General features: G+C 34.0%; 4 protein-coding genes across 5 annotated transcripts; all 4 read left to right on the plus strand.

Moving 5' to 3' along the window:
- Positions 1 to 6,855: 6,855 nt before the first annotated feature.
- Positions 6,856 to 9,201, plus strand: LOC100745201 (solute carrier family 52, riboflavin transporter, member 3-A-like). The gene is made up of 3 exons (XM_033324642.1): positions 6,856 to 6,999; positions 7,089 to 7,796; positions 7,896 to 9,201. The coding sequence occupies exons 2-3, from the start codon at positions 7,564 to 7,566 to the stop codon at positions 8,977 to 8,979; spliced, it is 1,317 nt and encodes a 438-aa protein (XP_033180533.1). The 5' UTR covers positions 6,856 to 6,999; positions 7,089 to 7,563; the 3' UTR covers positions 8,980 to 9,201.
- A 704-nt stretch (positions 9,202 to 9,905) lies between these two features.
- LOC105681847 (solute carrier family 52, riboflavin transporter, member 3-A-like) lies at positions 9,906 to 11,634 on the plus strand. The gene has a single exon (XM_012393271.3). It carries the CDS (start codon positions 9,984 to 9,986, stop codon positions 11,307 to 11,309), a length of 1,326 nt encoding a protein of 441 aa, XP_012248694.1. The 5' UTR covers positions 9,906 to 9,983; the 3' UTR covers positions 11,310 to 11,634.
- A 354-nt stretch (positions 11,635 to 11,988) lies between these two features.
- On the plus strand, positions 11,989 to 15,090 carry LOC100745079 (F-box/WD repeat-containing protein 9). Its single transcript, XM_024372180.2, has 8 exons — positions 11,989 to 12,125; positions 12,258 to 12,347; positions 12,950 to 13,109; positions 13,465 to 13,610; positions 13,687 to 13,916; positions 14,194 to 14,440; positions 14,525 to 14,800; positions 14,869 to 15,090. Exons 1-8 carry the CDS (start codon positions 12,087 to 12,089, stop codon positions 14,953 to 14,955), a joined length of 1,275 nt encoding a protein of 424 aa, XP_024227948.1. The 5' UTR covers positions 11,989 to 12,086; the 3' UTR covers positions 14,956 to 15,090.
- A 429-nt stretch (positions 15,091 to 15,519) lies between these two features.
- On the plus strand, positions 15,520 to 23,139 carry LOC100745326 (transportin-1). Of its 2 annotated transcripts, XM_003485381.4 has the most exons (15): positions 15,527 to 15,842; positions 16,954 to 17,029; positions 17,122 to 17,301; positions 17,372 to 17,720; positions 17,810 to 18,011; positions 18,094 to 18,487; positions 18,571 to 18,882; positions 18,956 to 19,193; positions 19,286 to 19,575; positions 19,680 to 19,778; positions 19,870 to 19,965; positions 21,005 to 21,080; positions 22,394 to 22,568; positions 22,658 to 22,784; positions 22,941 to 23,139. In XM_003485381.4, exons 1-14 carry the CDS (start codon positions 15,636 to 15,638, stop codon positions 22,763 to 22,765), a joined length of 2,802 nt encoding a protein of 933 aa, XP_003485429.3. In that variant the 5' UTR covers positions 15,527 to 15,635; the 3' UTR covers positions 22,766 to 22,784; positions 22,941 to 23,139. The 2 variants fall into 2 exon arrangements, with proteins under 2 accessions (XP_024227932.2, XP_003485429.3); XM_024372164.2 differs by lacking the exons at positions 21,005 to 21,080; positions 22,658 to 22,784; positions 22,941 to 23,139 and having other exon boundaries at positions 15,520 to 15,842; positions 22,394 to 22,546.
- The last annotated feature ends 42 nt before the right edge of the window (positions 23,140 to 23,181 follow it).

The raw sequence follows: 23,181 nt of genomic DNA on the forward strand, positions 1-23,181 counted from the left end.
ACCAGGGTAAAAAAGAAACAAAAAACGATGCGAACGATTCGTGTGAAATTTTTCACTGTCCCATCGGGTGTATACGTTCGATTTATTTATTATCGTGCGAAGAGCTCGTTGATTTCTTTCGTTAATTACCCAGTCCAATATATGTATGTGTGTCAAATCTATTTTTCTCAAAATTTAGCAATTGCGAGTCGCGCTAATCGTCGTTTTATCGATAAATCAAACTATCTGGAGATATAAGTACGCGTTGTAGACAACACGATCGAAGGTGCAGTTTGAACCAGAGAGAAATTAACGAAGATACCCGTACAGAGTGAAAGAAGCCAGAAACAACGTGGCGTGTGTAACATTTACAGATCGAAGAGGTATCCAGTTTATTGAAAATGTCAAAAGTACATATTCGTTTCTCTAGCCACTCTGGCAACGTTCTACTGTACCTTTGTACCAGTATAGTGTCACCGTACGTGCGAGGTCTTCGACGATATTGCACATTTTAGCCTTTACGTCGCGCGCTTGTCACCTAAATTCTTATCGCCTATCGCCAGCTACTCGTCATCGATGTTTCCATGTTACCTTTAATCCGTACACAATTTTCAAATGGGACGTATTTTCCAAAAGACACAAGTTTATTATCTTCTATAGTCCTTCGGGATCTCTAAAATTCTTCCGAATGTCATATTCTTTTTATCATGGAAGTCGATCTTTGAGAAACACCCGTATCCTCGTAATCTCTGTGTCCCCTATCCCCAAAGAGTCGCCAACTCCTTGTGCTTCGTCGCTCCTAAATCCCAAAACAGTTTGTCCCCGCTTCGATTCTCCTTTAGGCAAGAACAGATACTGGACAAAGACCAGATCCACAACAAACCCACAAACCAGACAGATGTAGATATCCCTTCGTGCAAACTTTCCTCTAGCTACCAACAACTCCTACACCGTTCTTCCCCGTTTCCTAAAGTAGCTCGCAGATCAGTACCTTTCATCTTCTGCTCCAACTCACGGTATGGTCTACCTAGAGACAAGAAAATGTAATTCCGTATTACTATATCGGTTTACTTCGTACAATATTGATTTTCTTCGCAGTAGTAGAAGCAGAAATTCTACGACCAATTCGCCTGAAACCTGTCTTTTCTCGTCCTGTGTCTCGGTCCCGATATGACGTCCCATTTGAAGACATCGTATCCTGCTCTTATCTTCATTCCCCGTGTAATCGTAGCTACAAATAACGGTGTACATCGAAACACATGTACATGAACGATACGTGCACGTCGGTGTTCGCATCAGGCTACATCGGTACCGAGGACGATCGATACACCACCGTTAGTCCATACACCGCATATACGTTTAACAGACCACCATGAATCGTCGTGTACCGCGCACGTGTACCCGCAGGTGATTCGGGCTCGCTTGTACACACGAAACTCGGGTCCCGCGATGCCCGATTAAAAGCATGGACGCGAAAGCCGATGCCATTCCATGGAATCCTGGGATATCCCTAATTTCCTCCGGTTAGCTCCGTTGCCTGCGATCTTGATTCCAGACCTCGATACGTCTCCAATTTCATTTCGCCTTCGCTATGCACGTCCTTTTCACTTCTCCAAGTTAATAGATTTAGCTTGACCTTGGTGTTGCAATTAAAGTATTCGTGACCTCGAAGAAGTAAACTTCGGAGGATTACAATTTAAATAGATTTATGGAAATAATATATCGACGAAGAAAAGTTGTAATGCTCGGTCATTTTTGATGTTCCAAGTGTTTTTATTCGAAACGATCATAGAGTTTAGTTAAAAGAACGGCAAGATTCACGAAATTCGAGTTGATGCTTTTAACCGGAAGCGACGGTCGAGAAAAAAATGCGTCGCATGAAAGTTGTATCCCTCCTCTGAAGTAGCGGAGTCTGTATACTTTGTATATAACTGTACTAAACTGTCGAAAAACTTTAAGAGTGAAAATTAAAAAAGAGAGCTGTGCCTACATATTATGCGCGATGCGGAGAATGGTTTCAAAGCGAATCGCACGATCGAGAACCTCGTCGTTTCGTTTTAACGATAATTACATTCTGCGATTGGACTTTGACTCGATTGTTTCTGTTGCATTTTCGTGGAGACCGCGAATAATCTACGTGTAATTCGTATAATTACGTATAATATTGTATACGTATACAATAATTTGTATAATTCGTGTTATTCCGTCTATTTTAGTCGCAATAATATTCAGTGCTGCTTTTGGAAATATTTGCCATAATTCGTGCTACAATTTCAAATAAAGTATCTACCACGAAATGTGCTCTAATTTCCAGTATAATTGCCACTTGAAACGGACACTAATGGTGGAAAAATTATTCGCCACGTGTTCTTACTAACGATATTGTAATCTTCCTCGGTAGGTCGAGCTTAGAAACCGATAAGGCGGGTCTTGATGGGACTAGCGACGATAAAAACGATAAATAACTCGTTCCGTTAATTGCGTTTCTGATATTTTTTGCGTCTATTCTCCCTTTCGAGTCAGCGAAAATTTATTCGATTCCCAGGATAGAACCGGGCTGAGATCTCCGCGAAATCCTATTTCCATTTTAATATGGCACCCATTTAAATTCATATAACCGTCAAGATTACGTTCGACCGTGTATCTTCTTCTAATCTTGCGATAACAAAGATCCAAAGTATGATCAAGTTAGTAAAAAAGAATGAGGAAAAAACATTGAATTTGTCACGACGGGAAGAAGATAAAAGAAAAAGAGAGAAATTAGAAAAATAACGAAACGATGAACGAGAGACACGATCGTGCGATCCTCGATGATTCTACACCTACGGGGGTTGAGGATCGTCGCAATCTAAGTGTAACACGTTTCTGTAAACGTAACAGAGAAGAAATAATAGCGGAAGCGATTCGTCGTGCAGCGCACGCGCTTTCCACCAGTATCCTCGATTCAAAATTTTCTTATCTAGTATACAGTTGTGTGTACAGGACCACAGACGGGAATCGTCGACGTCAATGCGTCTCCGAAGCTTGTCGCATCTCCCGCCTAACGGCCAACGATCCTCGAACTTGGTTCTAGTCGACATTAATTAAAAACAAAAAAAAAAAGAAGAAAAATAATGAAACGATCTTTTTGAAACGATCGCGATTCGTTCGAAATATCGGCGACCAGGCCAAGTTGAAGGAATTTTTTATCGGCGACAAAAGACCGATCGTATCTAATGTCATTGTATTGTTGTGTAATTTGTCAGATTTTATCGATCGTAACGTTCGCGTCCGCACAAATGCGAACACCTAAAGAAACGGAACCGTTTACAGGAATCTCTCGTGTGTCCCTCCTTGCCAGTCTAAGCTCTCCTGTTTCACGGTTTTCAATTTTCTATCGAAACGCTTGCGACAGGCGTGACAGCAGCTCTGACAATCGCACCTAATCCGATCGAACGATTAAATTCACGCGTCTGTCAGCGCGATAATCCCGCGATCTCCGCTTTGGCACGTTCTAATCGATGCGATACCTGATAAATGTTGCACGACACCTGGGAGAATTTATTAATGTCTGTATAACAAAGAATGCGTACACGTTTCAAGCTATTCGATAGTCGCAATAGGTGTGACTACACCGAAAGAAGAGGAATTCGAATAGCTCGAACGTGGAATGTTCTATCCAATATTCAGGATACGTAGCGTATTCGATATCTAGATGTTTTTAATATCTAGAATAGCGACAGCAGGAATTTCAGCTACAATTGGCATTCAATTTTCAGAGCTCTCGGCGACCTACGCCACTTTATAGCAATCCTTATCCACACATTTTCCAAATAGTCTCATTCGGTGTCTAATTTTTCCTCCGCGATAATTCAGAACCCTTAGTCACCTTGTATGTCACACGATTGTCTAGTTTATTCCAGTTTCTTATACTATATAGAAAATTACACTGTGTACTGTGCGAGTAAGATAATACAACATTTGAATAATGTATAGATTAAACGATAGTACAATATGAAGACAAATTAACGAATAGCTTCGTTTTATCTCCCACGTGTCGTCGCATTAGCGAGCTCCCGAACACGCTTCGAAGTCCTCGTGCCCGCAATTCGGCTCGGCACTTCAGTCAATTAAACTCACTCTCGCGAGAGTCGGATGCGGGCCAGAGAAACGCAGAACACCAAGCGGAATTACATACGCATAACTATACACTACGATATAGTAGACACGCTCGGAATTTATCATCGGCATGTCGGCATATCAGTTGGGTCAAGGAGCCTCGTTTCTCTCTCTCTCTCTCTCTCTCTCTCTCTCCCTCTCTCTCTCTCTCTCTCTCCCTCTTCTTTCAATTTCCTTGATTCCATCTCTTATTACCGTATCTTCCAACCATCTTATACGTTTTTTCTTATCTCTTATTATCTGCAATTTCTTCCTTCGGTTAAAGAGAGGTCGTTTCGCGTCTCCTATGCTTTTGCGTCAGCGTGGATCAATTGACCCTTTTTATGGAGATCGACGCGTGTTGCTGAGCGATCCATCGTTGAAAAACAAGTGGAAAGATCGATCATGCGTTCTGAAAAGATCGTTGTGGATTATTCATGCAGATTTTTTGAAACTTTTGAAATTTTAGTTTAGAATGAAAATCACGGAGATTGGGAGATCTTAAGCGATGGAACCGAATAAAAGGATGGTCCCATAAGCTTTTGTTCGGGCTATGTAAATATCGGACATCAGCCTCTTATCCGTTCGCTCTCCGAACCTGAACCAATATTGCTCTTCCCCGCTCCAATGTCGCATAATTAATTTTTGTCCATCGATATTCCGAGTCTGTAACTCTTTTCAACAGAGCCGAGGGTTGGGGGTAGAACGTTAATATCGTACCTGTTTCCAGGTTATCGGTTTTCCTTAAAAACCAGATATGAAATATGAAGTGTGTAACAGGCAGCACATATCTATCGTTAAAAATCCTGCAGAATTCGTAGAACTTATTATGACTGGGACCTGATGACTATTTACGAGATACGCGAACATATACCTCGCGATGCCCTTTCCTTCAAATTGTCGCTTCATTTCCTAAACTTTGTTTAGTTTTCCTAGAACTTTTTACCTTTTATGTTAAAACACTCTGCTGACTATCTTTCCTTCTCTTTTCTGTCGAAGTCTATAAAACGATATTTTTCCGTATCATTGAAAGAACGCTCCATAACCCGATTGACGAACGATGGTGAATGATAGACAAAATTTCTGATCGAAACACCAAAAAGCCGATTTTTCATACACTTCTTAATCTTCTATGTGAACGGAACCTTGCAGTTACATGTCAGAACATCGTAGCGCGCTGACGGATGATGACGCCATAAAACAATATCAATTCCCTAGTTCGTTTTCGCGGAAAGGACCGCTCACATGTTAGTTCACGAACTACGATCGCCTGCGATGCGAGTTACTTTACTCGAAATAATTTTTCTTACAGTAAGTTGAACGATATATTTTTCCTGGTGCTCCTTCAACGGGAGCGAACGTCACGTTTTTTCTTAACGACGAAACTCTCTCCTTCGTGTTACGTGCCGATACTTTTCGCACTGTTATCCTCGCGTCGTTAGGCCCGGTGCAAAACGAGCGACTTTTGTCGTTGCGATATCGCTGCGATCGTATATCTGTCTGCGTTGTTTTTAACTGAAAAAACAAAGAAAGACATGCGATTACAGCGAGATCGCAACGATAAAAGTCGCTCGTCTGCGTCAAACCTTGTCGTATTTTCCCCCTGTAATAATTTTAATGGTAAACAAAGAAAAGTACTTGTTTAAAAATAAGATAATAATTGACAAGTGATAAATGGCAAATGACTTGCAAAACAATCAACGACCGTTTGCACTTGTGTTTTTTACGATAACGTCAGAAACTTTCGGTCGTTATAATTGCACAGAAAGAAAAAAAAAAAACACCTTAAATATTAATTTTTGGCGATATTCCGTAACACGGCGACTCGAGAGAGTTCATCGAACGATCTAGTCGAGCGTTTCCTTTTTCAGCTTTTATCCTTGTCTAACGACTCTTTTTCGATTGATGTATGTTCGTACTTTTTACGCACGATGTAAACACACCTCTTTACGCAACAACCTTTTTCATGCGTGTGATCTATTTGAGAGAAAAAAGATACAAAAAAAAAGAAAAAAAGAATAAAAAAAATGCGAATGCAAAACCGTCATACGTTTCTCAGAGTTTTGAGACATATACTAATGTACTTAAACCATCTGTGAGTCTGCCTCGTCTTTTATAAAGTTCTTGCTATATTCAACTGATGGTGGTATTTATTTCGTTCAACCTCTCCATCTACGATTTAAGTATTAATCTTTATGATAAACAGTCTTACAAACTACTAATATTATACAATTGCATGAACATCTATAGTTACTTGCTTTTTGCTTTAAAAAACTTACGTTCTCTTGTACTTCGTCCGTTCGCATTCTATATTAGACAATTTAGGATGATATCAATTTTCGTAAAAATAATATAGTAGAAGATATCAATAAAAATGTTCCAACCAAAACCAATTACATTCCATGACTGAACCAAATCAGAAACAGACATATTGTACCATGAACTGCACAATTTCTGGGAAAAAGTTCAAAAAATGAATTTGGCCATCTTTTTAAGAAACAAACTCTGCGCTATTACAGCCTCCCTCCCTAAGTGCCTCCCTCCCGCCCACAGAAACCATCAGGAGGGTTTTAATTATTATTCATTAATGCGAGTTATCAAAGTCAACGGAACATAGTTAAAAAAAAATGTGAGAACTGATACCATTTTTAAATTATACTGTATATCTAACAATTTATCCATAACTATGGTAGTGAAAGTGCATAATTATTTATTATATAATTATTAAAGTCAATCATTAATCAACAAAGACTATAGTCGTATTGCGGCCGTGGCGATATACAGATTATCGTATCACAATTTTATCATATTATAATCGCTACCATCTTTGGATCATTAATTTTTTCCAACAATTTTCTACACGCAGTCGCAGAAAAGTTAAAAGTAACTATATACATACATGCGCACTTTGCGAACACCGAATTCATTCAGTTCCTGTCGTCGTGGCTGTAACGTTTGTTTGTTATTTTAAGGTTATGTTTTCCACAAGAAAAAAGAAGAAAAATGTGTTGAAAAAAATGTGTTCTGTGATGACGTTCAAGTGATCTTTCATGACTTTAAAAATTTGTTACCTAATTTTAAAAAATTTTTATTTTACAAGAAAATCTCTTTGGATGTGAAGATCGTCGTAATACAACGAGTTGCCTGCCTCAATACCGAAATAGTATTAAATAAAAGTGTCTTCTAAAGTCATTATCAACTAATACATCGAATGAATTATTTTTCTCATACTTGTCATTAATAAGATAAAAATAAGATCTTTCTAGAGGTTATATTTTGCAATTGTAAAATTTTGAACATAAGAAAGAACAGTTCTACTCCCATATGCTGCGTATGCACATTTTCTATAAAAAAATTAACTAATTTTAAAAAAACGGACTAAAAACGGCAGTGCAAGAGCAAAAAATTCATCAGCAAGGTCATTTGACCTATTTAGACCCACTGTTGATGAATGACAAAACACAGAACATGTTGAGCCAAAAATTAAGTAACAGAAGGTTGTTAGTTGATCTGCTTGCACTGATGTTTGGGCTTGGTGCATGGATTGGTGTGAATGGTATATATGTTCAACTACCACTTCTTGTGAACAATGCTCCAGAAGGATGGAGTCTTCCAGCTCATATGGTTATGCTAGTACAATTTGCCAACTTGGGACCAATACTGTATACGTTATATATAAAGTATGTATATGTTAAAAATAATATTTTCAGTTTATAATATATGAATATTACAGCTCACTAAATATATGTATATATATATATATTATTTTTCTGTTTTAGATATAGTAAATGGGCATGTGATAAATACATTACCTACGTCCTCCTAGCAGCAGGAGCACTATCTACTATTATATTAGCTTTTGTATATAATAAAACAACGATAATATTTGGCAATGAGCATTCCACTGCTTTGCTGTCATTGATGTTTGTAACTGCAATTGTTGGATGTACCAGTTCAGTTCTTTTCATGCCATACATGAGGAACTATAGAGAAATTTATTTAGTATCCTATCTTGTAGGAGAAGGACTTAGCGGATTTGTGCCGAGTGTAGTGGCATTAATCCAAGGTGTTGGTGGAAACCCAGAATGTTTAAATAATACTAAAGCTGAGTCTACTCATATAGAACTCACACCTTATTATCCAGAACCCCGATTTTCAAGTCAGACTTTCTTTATTTTTATTGGTACTTTGTTGTTTTTGTGTTACTTGGCTTTCTTGGGACTGAACAATTTGTCTATTGCCATTGGAGAGCGTGTGAAACATCCAGCAAGCATGGAAACATTGCCAACAGATACAAGAGCACCTCCTAGTTATAAAACCAATTCTGGTTGGACAATGTCTAAGGAAGTATATTCATATTTATTAATTATGATGGCAGTGGTTTGTTTCTTAGGTAATGGTACATTACCAAGTATTCAATCATATTCCTGTTTACCATATGGAAATGTTGCGTATCATTTAACTGTTACATTGTCATCGATGGCTGGTCCATTGGCAATGTGTCTAGGTTTTGTTATTAAAATGCCAAAAGTGAGTTTCCTATCTGGTCTGATGGTTATTCTTATAGCACTTTCTGGTTTTGTTTGTTTCTTAGCTATCGAATCACCTACACCACCTCTGCAATATAGTTGGGTGGGTGAATTTCTAGTAGTCCTATCTTGGATATTAATTAGTGGTTTAATAGGATTTATAAAATTGGGTATCACAACATTATTTAGACCTGATCCTGGTAGGGGTCTATATTATACTGGTGTTGCAACTCAAGTTGGATCATTAGTAGGAGCAATAATAACATTTGTTTTAGTTAATCATGCAAAACTATTCCATTCTTATTCACCATGTTCAATGACTTCAGTACATTGACGTTTAATATAAATAATTTTGTTAGAGAAAATGGTATAAAATTAATTAAGAAAACAAAATATATTTCTTAGCTCTTGTTACTTATGATACATATACATGAAAGAGCAGGGTCTTATCATTTTTTAGTCTTATAAATCTAGGGGGTGGAACTAGTTGATTTACACAAGTAGGAATTAGTTCAGATTTTATAATTTTGATCTTAAACACAATTGCAATTCCAAAGTTGATTTTATAGATTACTAGTATTAAACCTGCTTATACTCTAAGCTGTAAAATATCAAAGAGATGAATTTTTATGAAACAAATGATTTAAGACAAATAGCTAAAATGAATTTTTATCTCCATTCTGACCTTGATTCGCATAAATGTACAAGACATAAATGTACTTAAAATATAGCTCTGTATATTTAAACAAAATTGTTTTGTACATAGAATGTACAATTATAATATATTTATTATAATATATTTGTCTATATAAAAACATGTCACAATGAATGCTATATTTACCATTGATTTTACTACAAAAATGTACAATGTCTAATTTTATGATGATATATGATCTAATAATCTCGAATATTAAAATATACTTCATAGAATGTTTGATTATCATTAAGTCAATTGAAAGAGGTATGATTGTTCAAATTTTATATTTTATCTGATAAATTTTATTGTATGGATTAAGAAAGACCTGAAACCAGACATCTCATGACTTCATCATATCAGTTTCCCTGACATGAATATATCCAATGCTGTACAATCTTGATTAACAATCTGGTACTTTTTATAATAGTTTTATAATCATATATAATATAAAGTGAGATTCTTAGTGAAAATATCTTATTTCAGTTGTTATATTTGAAGAATTAGGTGAGAATATTAAGGAAATATTATGAAAAAGTATTATATGATGGTTAATACTACTAAATTATTAATGTTTTGTTCATTATGCAGGAATGTTATACAGGAATATATAAAAATTTGCTTTTCTTACAGTAAATGGCAAAATGACAGATATTGCACAAGTCTCAAATAGATGCTATAAAGAAACTTATATCGTGCATTTTCTTATAATATTATTCGGCATATCTGCTTGGATTGGTATCAATGGGATATTTATTCAAATACCAGTGCTTATCGCTACTTCTCCTGAAGGTTGGACATTACCAGCTTATCTAGTGTTAGCAATACAAGCTGCAAATTTTGGACCTTTACTTTATGCAATCTTGCAATACTTTCAATGTAAACTAAATGAACCTTGGTTGATACTATGTTTATTGGTATCAGGAACTTCGGCAATGGGACTTCTAAGCTTCTTTTATTCAGAGAAAATAATTATTGCTGGTGATGAATACTGTTTGGTACTATATGTTCTAACATTTTTCAATGCCCTAGTAGGTTGCTTTAGTTCTGTATTATTTATGCCATATTTTCGAAATTTTAATGAAAGATGTTTAACATCCTACTTTATAGGAGAAGGATTAAGTGGTGTACTACCAAGTGTTATTGCTTTAATCCAGGGAATTGGAGATACTTTAGAATGTGCAATTTTTAAGAATAATAGTAACATAGAATCTCCACATTCGTTTGATCTATATTTTCCCCCAAATGTGTATTTTCTTTTCATTTCTGTTATTTTATTTCTATCTTTAACTGCTTTTGCTATTTTAGAATATTTTTTGGATGTTCAAAACACAAAACAATTTCATAATACTAGCAGCATAGTATTAAATGAGAAACAAGCAAATGTTTCTCATGATCATTATCTTAATGGCACACAAAAAGTGGACCATTATTTGATAAATAATGACAGGCTTCTAACTAAACAAACACAAAATTATTTATTTACATTGCTTGGTATTTTTTGCTTTTTGAGTAATGGTTTCTTCCCTAGCATACAATCTTACTCTTGTTTACCTTATGGAAGTATAGCATACAAATTATCAATCACTTTTGCTCAATTTGCAAATCCGTTTGTGTGTTTATTAGCATTCTGGTTAAAGGTATCAAATGTAAAAGTTATTAATTTCTTATCTGTAATATGTTTAATCGTTGGGAGTTTTGTTACATATTTAGCATTAATGTCTCCATCTCCACCATTACAAGCAACAAAACTTGGCATTTTTCTAGTTATTATATCATGGGTGATTTTGATAGGACTTACTTCTTATTTAAAATTAATCATTGTATCAGTATTTAGAACTACAGTATTGCCCAATATACTCTTTAAAGCAGGTGTAATTATGCAAATAGGATCTGCAAGTGGTGCAATATTTTCATTTATAACAATTAACTTTACAAATTACTTTGAAATGCATGATGATTGTGTGTAAATTGAAAATTGATATTGTCAATGTGATATCTTATATCTATTTTCATATGCTGTATATACAGAATGATACTTATTATAATAATACATTCATTGAGACATGTATTTAATTGATTTATGCATATATAAAAGTGTAACAATAATTCTTTTTATCAGTGTAGCTTTGAACAAAGAAAACAATAGAGCATATAAATTTACATTTATAAAGATATTTTTATAATTGTACATGTGCCTGCATTTATAAATTAAAAGATATAGACAAATGAATAATACAAAGCAACTGTACAAATGAATCTTAAAAAAATTAGATATAAAAAGTATATAAATAACCAATTTGTTTTATTTCAAGTATTGCCTCCCAATTGCCATATATGTACTTATGATATGTTTGTTATACATGTACATATATTCGACTGGTTTCGAATTATATTTTCGTGAAGAAAAATCATTATATTTATGCATCATAATTGTTTATAATATATAAGAATTGATATATTTTTTCAAACAAGTAAAAACGAATGTTTACAATTGTATTTTAAAATTTAATGATTGTCAATTGATTGTTAATAAATATTATGTTAATTCAGAGAAATACTTCTTTTATATGAAATATGTGGAAACGATATGTAAACGTTGTGAAATTTTATATATAGCGATTTGTAATAATTTGTAAGTATAATAAAATCAACGTAAAAGTAATTTAAACTTCGAATATATGTTGTCAGCCCTGCTCTTGAGAGATAGTTGTGAAATGAATGAAAATGGAGGTGATAAGTGAGTCATGCGCATTCAAGGCTGTGTCGCGCACGAGACCAAAACGGTAAATAATAACGTCAGTAAAAAGCAACCATTACGTTTATTTTTTGTTATTACGAGCTGAATCGCTAGAACGTTTAACAGTATATCGAATGATATTGTTTAAAAACGTAACGTTCAACACTGGCTTTTCTAGACTAAAATGTGCGATGAAAACGAGAGTTGTACTCGAATTGATACCGATCAAACGAACCCCCAATTATCTCTATCAGATCTTCCAGTCGAGGTTTGTATAGATAAATATTATACATAAAATATAAATATTATACGTACGTACTTTTGATTAATCAAAGAAATGTGTATTCTAAAAAGCATATGTATATACGTTAAAAGTTAGTATTATTTGAAATAATTGAAAAAATTTTTATTTTTTTAATAATATTTATAGAGTAACAGTTGTTTGAATATATTTTAGCCAATATGTTTGATTAATATAATACAATAACTTGTAAAGAATATTATATGCTATGTATATCGACTGTTTACAAACAATGAAATGGGTGTTATTTAAATACATTTAAATATCGTAAATAAACATGATGGGAGAGATATACATCAAGCAACCGTAGAAAGCTGAATAAACTCGTTTAGCAGCGATCTGTAACGAACTACTTTAAAAAATAAATGGAACGTTGAAAAATTTTATCGAAACATTAGTAAATCGTGGACGCCATTTTTAAATACCATTTTTAAATACTTTGCACAGCATATTTAAAAATCCGACTGTGATGTTATGTACGAACATAAAACTACATTTAAATGGGTCCTCAGTAGAAAGTATGTGTATTTTCTAATAGTAATTAATATATTTTCGTTGTTATATTTCAGATATTTCTTCACATCTGTTCCTTCCTAGATGCATCTACATTAGTACATGGCTTGAGTTTAGTGTGCAAACAATTTCATCAAATTTTAAATGACAACTCACTGTGGAAAGTGAGGATTACTAAGATTTGGCCAGATACTGGTTATCCAGTCTTGCCTCCTGGTTAGCTCAAATTGATAGCACCTTGCGCCTTGCACAACCAATCATTCTGTAAATAAATAAAACACCATCTATTACTGTATCCAATAATTAGTTTTAGTTTACGTTTTTCACGATAAAAAACATTAACTTAAAATCAAATTTTCACATACTACATTTTATAATGAGACTGGTTTGCAAGTAATCATATTTTGGTTAACATGGAAAAATATGATTTACAAAAATTTATAAAAAGCTATATTAATATTTAACAACATTGCATTTAACTTTCTACTTAAAATGTATTCTCTTACATATTAATAATGTTTGCTGACAATCATTTATATCTTCCTCATTGAAACTATATTTTTTTTTTAAGTTGAAGATGATGAACTGTTTTGGAAGTTATCATGTGTTGCATTAGAAAAACAAACATCATTATGGAGAAAAGAAAATGTCACTATGGAGAAGTTATCACTTAATAATGTACAATACAGTACTATCGATGGCTTGTTATTAATGCAGGCTAGTATAATATTTTATAATATTCATTCAATGTTATGCCTTTATAATTTTACAATACATTAATATGTGTACACAGGGTGGAAATATTTGTATATCAGGAGCTAGAGATCGATCCTTAGTATGTTGGAAGCTTTCTACAAAAGAAAACGAGAGAGAAAGTTACACGAGTATAGACTTTGCTCATAATGGATGGATTTGGGATCTAGCAGCAATAGATAATACAGTCTATAGTTGCAGCTGGGATCAAAGTGTCAAAGCATGGACGCTTACTAGCACCGGTCTTGCTCACTTCAAAACTTATGAGATGTACATGAAAACCAAGCTGGTCATTTTCGCTGCTCTTGTTATGGGAAGGCCGAGCGAGGAAGGCACGAATATCTTTGTTCATAAGAGATAGTTAGACGTTAATGTACATTCAACAAAAATAGTGTTAAATTGCAAACATAACTTTTTTAAGGTATTTTGAAAAATGCTATCAAGTAAAAGACTCTGCTTTCACTCGCTCTGCCAGAAGTGACTGCGCAAAATACTGCATCATTTTCATAAAATAGAATTTCCTATAGAAACGTTATTAATTTTTTAGGATCGTCGGAGGTGCTTTATTGTGTGTTGCATCATGCCCAGAGTTAGGTCTTTTTGCTACAGGATCATTTTGTAAAACTATATTAGTGTTTGATTCAAGATTATGCAAACCCATTATAAATTACCAACCACATAAAAGAGCAGTCATTAAACTGGCTATGAGTTCTCACTTTATTCTATCGGCTAGTGAGGACAGGACAGTGTCTATATGGGATCAAAGAGCAGGGAGAATTATGAAAAATGTCACGGTAAAAATGTTAAAGAATAAAAAGATAAAATGTTCTACAAAAACATAGTCAAGATTTGCATAATTCAAAAGGAATGCTTTCTAGATTTCCCAGGAATCATTTCCTATGAGTATGTGCATGCAACGGGACATGATTTATGTAGGAGATGGTAGTGCAAAACTGCATGTACTTGATCCAAGAAATGATTTTAAACGTGTCAAATGTTACACCACCGAACATAAGAAAGGTATCAATGGTGTTCATTCTACACCTGGATGTTTGATTACGAGTTCTATGGACCAAACGGTTCGAATTTCCAGTCCTACTGATCCTCCACAACATCTCACTACCTTAAAGTCTAGTTATGGTGAAATAGCTAGTGTGAGTAGCTCAAAATAAAGATTTTTATGAACTTTAATTATATAAATTTAATTTTTTTTATCTTGTAGACGGATTATTTAAATGACGTCCTCGCAGTTTCTGGTACAGAAGGAATTGAAATCTGGAGACCGAGATCGCAAATCCAATATGCATAAATATGTCGATAAATTAATGATTTCTATAAGCATTTCGCTTTTCTATGGTATATATCCCACAAATTTTAATAAACGAATGAAATTACAAGAATATATATGTATACATGATAAAATTTAATAAATGCTTTGCTATAGTTTTTGTTTTTTCTCCTATATGTTTACTTCAAAATATATCATAGAATAAGTAAACATATTGTTTCATTATAATTGATCAATTAAACACAACAGATCATTAAAATACACGCTACCATAAATAGCGTGTCTTTCTACATTTGAAATTCAGCCGCTAAACAGTAGTGTAATTATTCCTAATTCTTAATTCTTTCAAGATTTGCTTAAGAAACAAATACCTCGTACCATTAACGATTTCAATCTTTTAAATCATTAACGGCCAACATCATACATCCCACGGAATAACGTTAAATTTGAAAAACGTTGCATAGCTTAATACAAATCGAAACAGGAGGCCGATCGATGTCACTGCTGTCGCCGGAAGAGCTCGTCTGCTAAGTACCAAAAACGTTCAATTGTCTATCTGGATGAATTAACCGAAAATGGAATATCGTTACGAAACGATGTTAAATATCCACCTAATTATCCTGAACAATTAATCGCGGGCCTGACAGTACAACCTAGAGAAAATTAACTAAAGAATTCTGGTGTGACAGGCCGGTATCTTAATGCTTTCGTGGCGTGATGGTGGGGGCAACCGTGGGGAGCTTCCGTTTATCTGTGAGGTCAGAGAAGGCTGGCTGCGTTCAGTGGTGCTGTTGAAAAACACGATGAAAATGGCGTGGCAACCGCAAGAGGAAGGACTTCGGCAAATCTTGACGCTCCTCAAGGAGTCTCAAAGCCCGGATACGGCTACTCAACGAGCTGTACAAGAAGTATCCTTTCATATTTGATCAAAATTCGTTTAGTGCTTTGGAAAAAAAATTTGTCCCAGAGATTTTTGTTCCCGGTGAGTACACCCGCGACGCGGTAACGAAGTGAAGCGGCTAGGTCAATTAAGGGGCGTACTTTTCGTCGCGATAAAATTTTCTGCTCCTTTTAAATAGCGTTGGAAATTTCATTAAAAAGACGTAGAAAGGAGTCTCAACAGATATCAAGGCTATCGAAATATTCTATTTGATGTAAGATGGGTAAATGTTCGGCGCGCTTTTGCGCAGCCTGTCACGAATCCCCTTTTTTGTCGTCTACGGTTCGATTGAAAAGCTGTTGAGACACCTTGTTGTAACTAATATGATTTTTTATGATCGGGAAAGCCATTTCGTAGTCGTTCACATTACTTTTTAGGAAATCATTCTGCTATTAATATTAGACTCGGTAAGAGTAGGTCGACATAAGTTGATAAGTTTTTCTCGAATAACACGTGAGTTATACTCAAGCGCCAAGAAATATGTTAACGATACATGATATCTGTCGCGGGGCGCGTCGGAAATGCCGTTACTGTCGGTGACGAGTTTGTTTTCTTGACGCCGTAATCGATAAATCTTGTATATAGTTTCGGCCATAATATTAATTAAACAGACTGGAAATGACATACACAAACGGATGTTAATGAAATGTATCTGTTGGGAATTGCAGCTGGCAATAAATGTTAAGTTAACAGAACTTAAACTTAAACTTGGATTTTTTTACACATTTTTCGTACTATATTATGTACATATATATGTATGTATGCATTTATATGTAATCAAAATTTTGAGCAAAGATTTTATAATTGAAACAGTTTTATATATTTATAATAAATTTGTTCATTCATATAATAGAAAATTTGTGATATATTTTGTGTGGTATGTTGCAATTTATTTTCTGTGTTAATGTATTGAATGTAAATAGAATATCTATTCACATTTATTATGTAATAGTAATAGTATTACAACAAACGATAATTATACAAATATGCAATTCCTTTTTATTTTAATAAAAATTGATCAATTGTTATACTTTGATGCACACTTATTCTTAGAACTTTTTCTTATCAATATTTCTTAGAAATTGGAAGAATTAAACAAATTTCCAGACTTCAACAATTACCTTATTTTTGTTTTAACAAAACTCACATCAGAGGGTACGTATTTCAAATATAACTTTTGATGTAACCTTTAATAATTTTTATCTGTAAAGATAGGTTTTTTAATTCAATTGTTTTTCCTTTTTAAGATGAACCTACGAGGTCTTTAAGTGGACTGATTTTGAAAAATAACGTTAAAGCTCATTTTTATAAGTTTTTACCAGAGGTTACAAATTTCATCAAACAAGAATGTTTATCTGCAGTTGGAGATTCATCACCTCTGATTCGTGCAACTGTTGGTATTTTAATAACTACCATTGCATCCAAAGGTATAGTTATTATTTAGTAGAAATAACTATCAAATAGCTTCAGAAAATTACTAAATCTTGTTTCTAATAGGTGAATTAACTAGATGGCCGGAATTGTTACCTGCACTTTGTCAAATGTTAGACTCACAAGACTATAATGTTTGTGAGGGTGCATTTGGTGCTCTTCAAAAGATCTGTGAAGATTCTGCAGAAATTTTAGATTCTGATGCACTTAATCGACCATTAAATGTTTTAATCCCAAAGTTCCTGCAATTTTTTAGACATTCAAGCCCTAAAATTAGATCACATGCTACTGCCTGTGTTAATCAGTTTATTGTTAATCGTACACAGGCTTTGATGATTCATATAGATAGCTTCCTGGAAAATCTCTTCCATTTAGCTAATGATGATGATCCAGAAGTCAGAAAGAACGTATGCAGGTATAATTGCGTTCTTTCTTTTTTTATATTGATATAAGATATAAGATATATACAATATCTTGTATGATATCATATTTATGGTTTTATAGGGCTCTGGTTATGTTGCTTGAAGTTCGAATGGATAGATTAATACCACATATGCATAACATAATAGAATATATGTTAATGAGGACGCAAGATCTTGATGAGGGAGTCGCTTTAGAAGCTTGTGAATTTTGGCTTTCATTAGCTGAGCAACCAATATGTAAAGAAGCACTTGCACCACATTTACCTCGTTTAGTACCTGTATTGGTAGGTAATCACAAAATAAAGTGAGTTTTAAAGCAAATGTCACGGAAAACTGATAAATTTATAATGCATTACAATTTCATAGGTAAGGGGTATGAAATACTCAGACATTGATATAATACTTCTAAAGGGGGATGTGGAAGAAGATGAAATGATCCCAGATAGAGAAGAAGATATCAGACCAAGATTTCCAAAGTCAAAAACACACCATTCACATCATGGTAATATGAACAAGCACTCAAACGAAAACGGAGGTTGTGATGAAGAAGACACAGATGCTGAAGATGGATGTGATGACGATACGTCACTTAGTGACTGGAATTTAAGAAAATGTTCTGCTGCTGCTTTAGATATGTTGGCAAACGTATTTAGAGAAGAATTATTACCAGTTCTAGTACCAATTTTGAAAGAAACGCTTTTCCATCAAGATTGGGTAATCAAAGAGTCTGGAATATTAGCACTGGGAGCTATAGCAGAAGGTTCTTTTCGTAACAATCATTGATACATTACACCATTTTATATGGGTTTAAATCGTAATTTAATGAGTAATATACTATTGCAGGTTGTATGAGTGGAATGATTCCACATTTATCAGAATTAATTCCATATTTAATTAGTTGCTTAAGCGACAAAAAAGCACTAGTACGCGCTATTACTTGCTGGACATTAAGTCGTTACGCACATTGGGTTTGTGCGCAACCACATGATACACATTTGAAACCTTTAATGACTGAATTACTGAAACGAGTACTTGATGGCAATAAACGTGTCCAGGAAGCAGCATGTTCTGCTTTTGCAACGTTAGAAGAGGAAGCATGTACAGAACTAGTCCCTTATCTTGGATTTATTCTTGAAACGCTTGTTTTTGCTTTTGGTAAATATGCTCTTACACTACCGTTACATTGGACAAACGCTTATTGTTTTACTAATCATTCTTATGTATGCAGGCAAATATCAACATAAAAATCTTTTAATATTGTACGATGCAATTGGTACACTTGCTGATTCAGTAGGACATCATCTTAATAAACCAGATTACATTAACCTTCTTATGCCACCACTTATTAATAAGTGGAATGTGTTAAAAGATGAAGACAAAGACCTTTTCCCATTATTAGAATGCCTTTCTTCAATTGCGACTGCTTTACGATCTGGTTTCCTTCCTTATTGCGAACCCGTGTATAGGTAGGTTTCATTAACCTCTATCTTTGTAGATTTGATAGTGTATTTAAATCTTTATGTTTATTTATTTATTTATTTATTTTTTTTTTTAATAGGCGGTGTGTATCCCTCGTAGAGCAGACGCTAAATCAACACATAGCAAATACACAGAGTCCAGAACAATTTGAGGCCCCTGATAAAGATTTTATGATTGTTGCATTAGACCTTCTTAGTGGCTTAGCAGAAGGGTTGGATTGTCATATGGAACGCTTAGTAATGAACAGTAATGTAATGCAACTGCTGTATCAGTGTATGCAAGATGTTATGCCTGAAGTTAGACAAAGCAGTTTTGCCTTATTAGGGGACCTTACAAAGGCCTGTTTCCAACATGTTCTACCGTGCATACGTGAGTATTTTTGTTATGTAATTACATAGTAAGTTTATTACGTTTATTAACGTTCATTATGTTTATATGAGTTCAGTATGTTCATTTGTTAATTTTATTTATAGCGGAATTTATGCCTATACTTGGACAGAATTTAAATCCTGAGTTTATATCTGTATGTAATAATGCAACATGGACTATCGGTGAAATAGCTATAAAACTCGGTAAACTGCTTTAAAGATGTAATCTATTGAAGCATCACAAAACTCTCTGGTAGAGTATGTATATGAATGTATTTTCTTTTTTCTTTTTTAGGTTCTGATACAAGTGCATATATTCCATTAATTTTGACCCAGCTTATCGATATAATCAACAGACCGAATACGCCGAAAACGCTGTTAGAAAATACAGGTGAGTATCTGTGTATAATATTTTCAAATATATAGTTTTTTCTACACAGCTTAGTATATGGAGCATACTTTTAAATGTTAGAGGGTAATGTATAGTAAAGTTTCATTATTTTTTTTTTTTTTTTTTTGGATATCATAAAAATACAACTATGTTATTACTGTTCACCTATATCTCGTAGAAGTAATACCTTTTCTTAGAAGTATGCTCTGCACACGAGGGGAAACTTTTCATTTAAGGCATTGCAGTACACGTGTTCTGTATATTACAAATATTGTATAAAGGTTTTTATGCAATTAGGATATTCAACGATTGTTTAATGAGAAGTCTCCCAAATATACAGAGAAAGTCCCCACATTAGATTCAGCATTCGGTGGCATTTAAGTTTAGGTGCATTTTCCGTAAATAATTTTATTAAAGGTAATAACCACACAGACTGACGACTTCGAGTGGTTTTATATGACCACGCTTGCACGTTTTATGAGCGGGTTAAATTATTAGTATTTGTATATTGGACCTGATTTAGTGGTGTGCGATTGCCTGCAGGCTTCATATGGCAGAAATATACTGCAATTCAATATACTATGCTTGCATCTAAGCCCCAAATATTGTTTCAATGGTACTTTAAATTGGCTTTTAAATTCACGAGGAAAATTTTTATTTTTGTGTTTCTTGGTTGTACTTGTTTATATTAACATTTATTGGTAGAGATCATATTCATATCGGTTTTTTACAAATCATGGGCTCGCACGCTGCTATCTAATTTTTATTATTGTTTCAGCAGCTACAATAGCACGGTATTGCCTATGTTCATTGTCGGTATTTCATATGTTCACCTCTGTTCCCACTGTCTATTAATTGTTAATATTAAATTAATTATTATTGATTAAATGATTAATTACAAATTAATTGGAGTTTATAAACGACAACATATTCGCCTGAGTTGATCGTTGGTTCTCTATCAGTTTGTCTTATTGTTTGTGTTTCCGGTCACTTCACTACACTTCACTTGTCTACTTACCGAAATGAAATGAAACCGTAGCCATAACGATCGGTCGCCTAGGTTATGTGTGTCCCCACGACGTCGCCCCCATGTTACAGCAGTTTGTCCGACAGTGGTGTGTAAATTTCTTTATTATTATATTCTATTAATTATATTACCTTCTATTTTTATTAGCACTTTATTATTATATATTATTCCCGACTCTTCAGTAACATTGCATCAGGGGCTGCTAAGAACTTTTGTGCAAGAATATTGTAGCATATATAATATACATATATAGAGAGCCCATCATGATTTTGTTTCCATATTATAAACAAATACGTTATATGATTTCTCGATAAAAAGGGGTGCAGTTTATTCTAAGTATAATGTTAAACTTGCCCAATGGTTTTTTGCAGTAGTTTTTACATTTACTTTGTATATTTACCTTGATTTACTGCCACCATGCAAGTATGTTATAGGCTCTTATATAGTTCAGCTCTTAAGCAGTTTGAGTCTAGGGTAGGTTTACATTTGTCACGTTTTTAGATCTGTGTAATATTTTAGCCTGTGTATCATTGCCTTGCATTGAAATCTAGAAACATATATTCTTTCTTTCTTAAAGTATATTTTTCACTGTGTACAGGTAGTTCCAATCAAAAGTGTCCTTTTGCATGTTAATTAACTCAGCATCAATATTGTGAAATACATCCTAGTTATATTCTTGCTACCACAACTACTGCTAATGTCTCTTTGCTTTGTAATATCAAAATCTTCAAAATTAAAGGGATGCTGTCAAATGTAAACCACACCTTAATTAATAATCTTGTACTAATACAATGCCGATCATATTAAAATAATATTTTAATGATTCGCATAGAGTTGAAGAAATTATTCTTGGATAAGGTTTCTAAATGTTTTCAAAAAGAGATACAAAAGTACAGAACATCTGATAGAGGAGCTCTATCTTATCTTTGTTAGATTAGATAACATTTTTTTATTTTCTTAGATTAATAGTTTGGATTTTTTATTCTAAATTGTTCAACAAATTGAAGAATAGAAACATAAAAATAAAAAAGGGTAACGTTCGTTAGGTAATCCAAACATAGGACTGGTCTCACCAAAACTAACAATTTTGCCACATTAATGGAGATGATTTATTCCTGTATAACTTACATAACTTGTGAGAATGAATATTATGTCAAGTGACTAGTTGTCATTTTTTGCTATAATCATACTCTTATAAATGTAAACAGTTTAATTATAAAGAAGGTAGATTTATCATTACAATAATAGTTCAGGCAAACAATAGCTTTATCCAGTAAAGCTGATGTGTACTATAGAAAAATATCACTATCATATTTAGCATACATTCTTTAATTATGATAAATATACCTTCTTAAATCATTAATATTATTCACGACATAATGTGCACACATACTTTATTAGGTGTACCTCTTTGAGAAGCATAAGAGATAATGAAGAAAAGGATTCAGCATTCAGAGGTATGTGCCAGATGATTACAGTAAATCCTGCAGGAGTTGTACAAGACTTCATCTTTTTCTGTGATGCTGTTGCATCTTGGATGACGCCTAGAGAAGATCTTAAGGACATGTTTCAGAAGGTATATCAAAATAAATCATCACAACTTAAATTATTTTCAATTGATTAATTGTGTTATTGTACAACATTGAGAAATCTGTTCTTCTGTAGATATTACATGGGTTCAAAAATCAAGTTGGTGTGGAAAATTGGAAACGATTTTCAGATCAATTCCCACCACAACTTAATGAACGACTCCATAATATGTATGGCGTTTGAGAAGCCCCGCCTAAATGCGGTAAGTTAATCCCGAAATTTGTACTTGTGTCAAATGAATTCTGAACAGTTTTATATACACATATACATAGACAGATAACATAGACAAAGGATGATCCTTACTTAAATACCAGTTTTGGAAGTATGTATTAAAGTGAAGTAATTGTGTCTCTTTCAGAAGGCCGCTTTAAGGGGAAGGCCAAAAGGGGTTGGGCGGGAAACAGAACAATGGGTGTTCAGGGTGGGTGGGTGAAACCACGGCCTCTTCTCATCAACATCGTTGTCGTTACCGTGTTATGGTCATCGTCAGGCTCTCGGGGGAATTAATATGCGTTATTAGAGCTGCAATCAGCAAGAGGTATAAATGAAAAATCAAAGTGAGAATGAAACGAAGAAAATTGAGAACGACAAAATAAATG

This window comes from Bombus impatiens, unplaced genomic scaffold (genome assembly GCF_000188095.3).
Source record: "Bombus impatiens unplaced genomic scaffold, BIMP_2.2 scf_0054, whole genome shotgun sequence".
Classification (NCBI taxonomy): domain Eukaryota; kingdom Metazoa; phylum Arthropoda; class Insecta; order Hymenoptera; family Apidae; genus Bombus; species Bombus impatiens.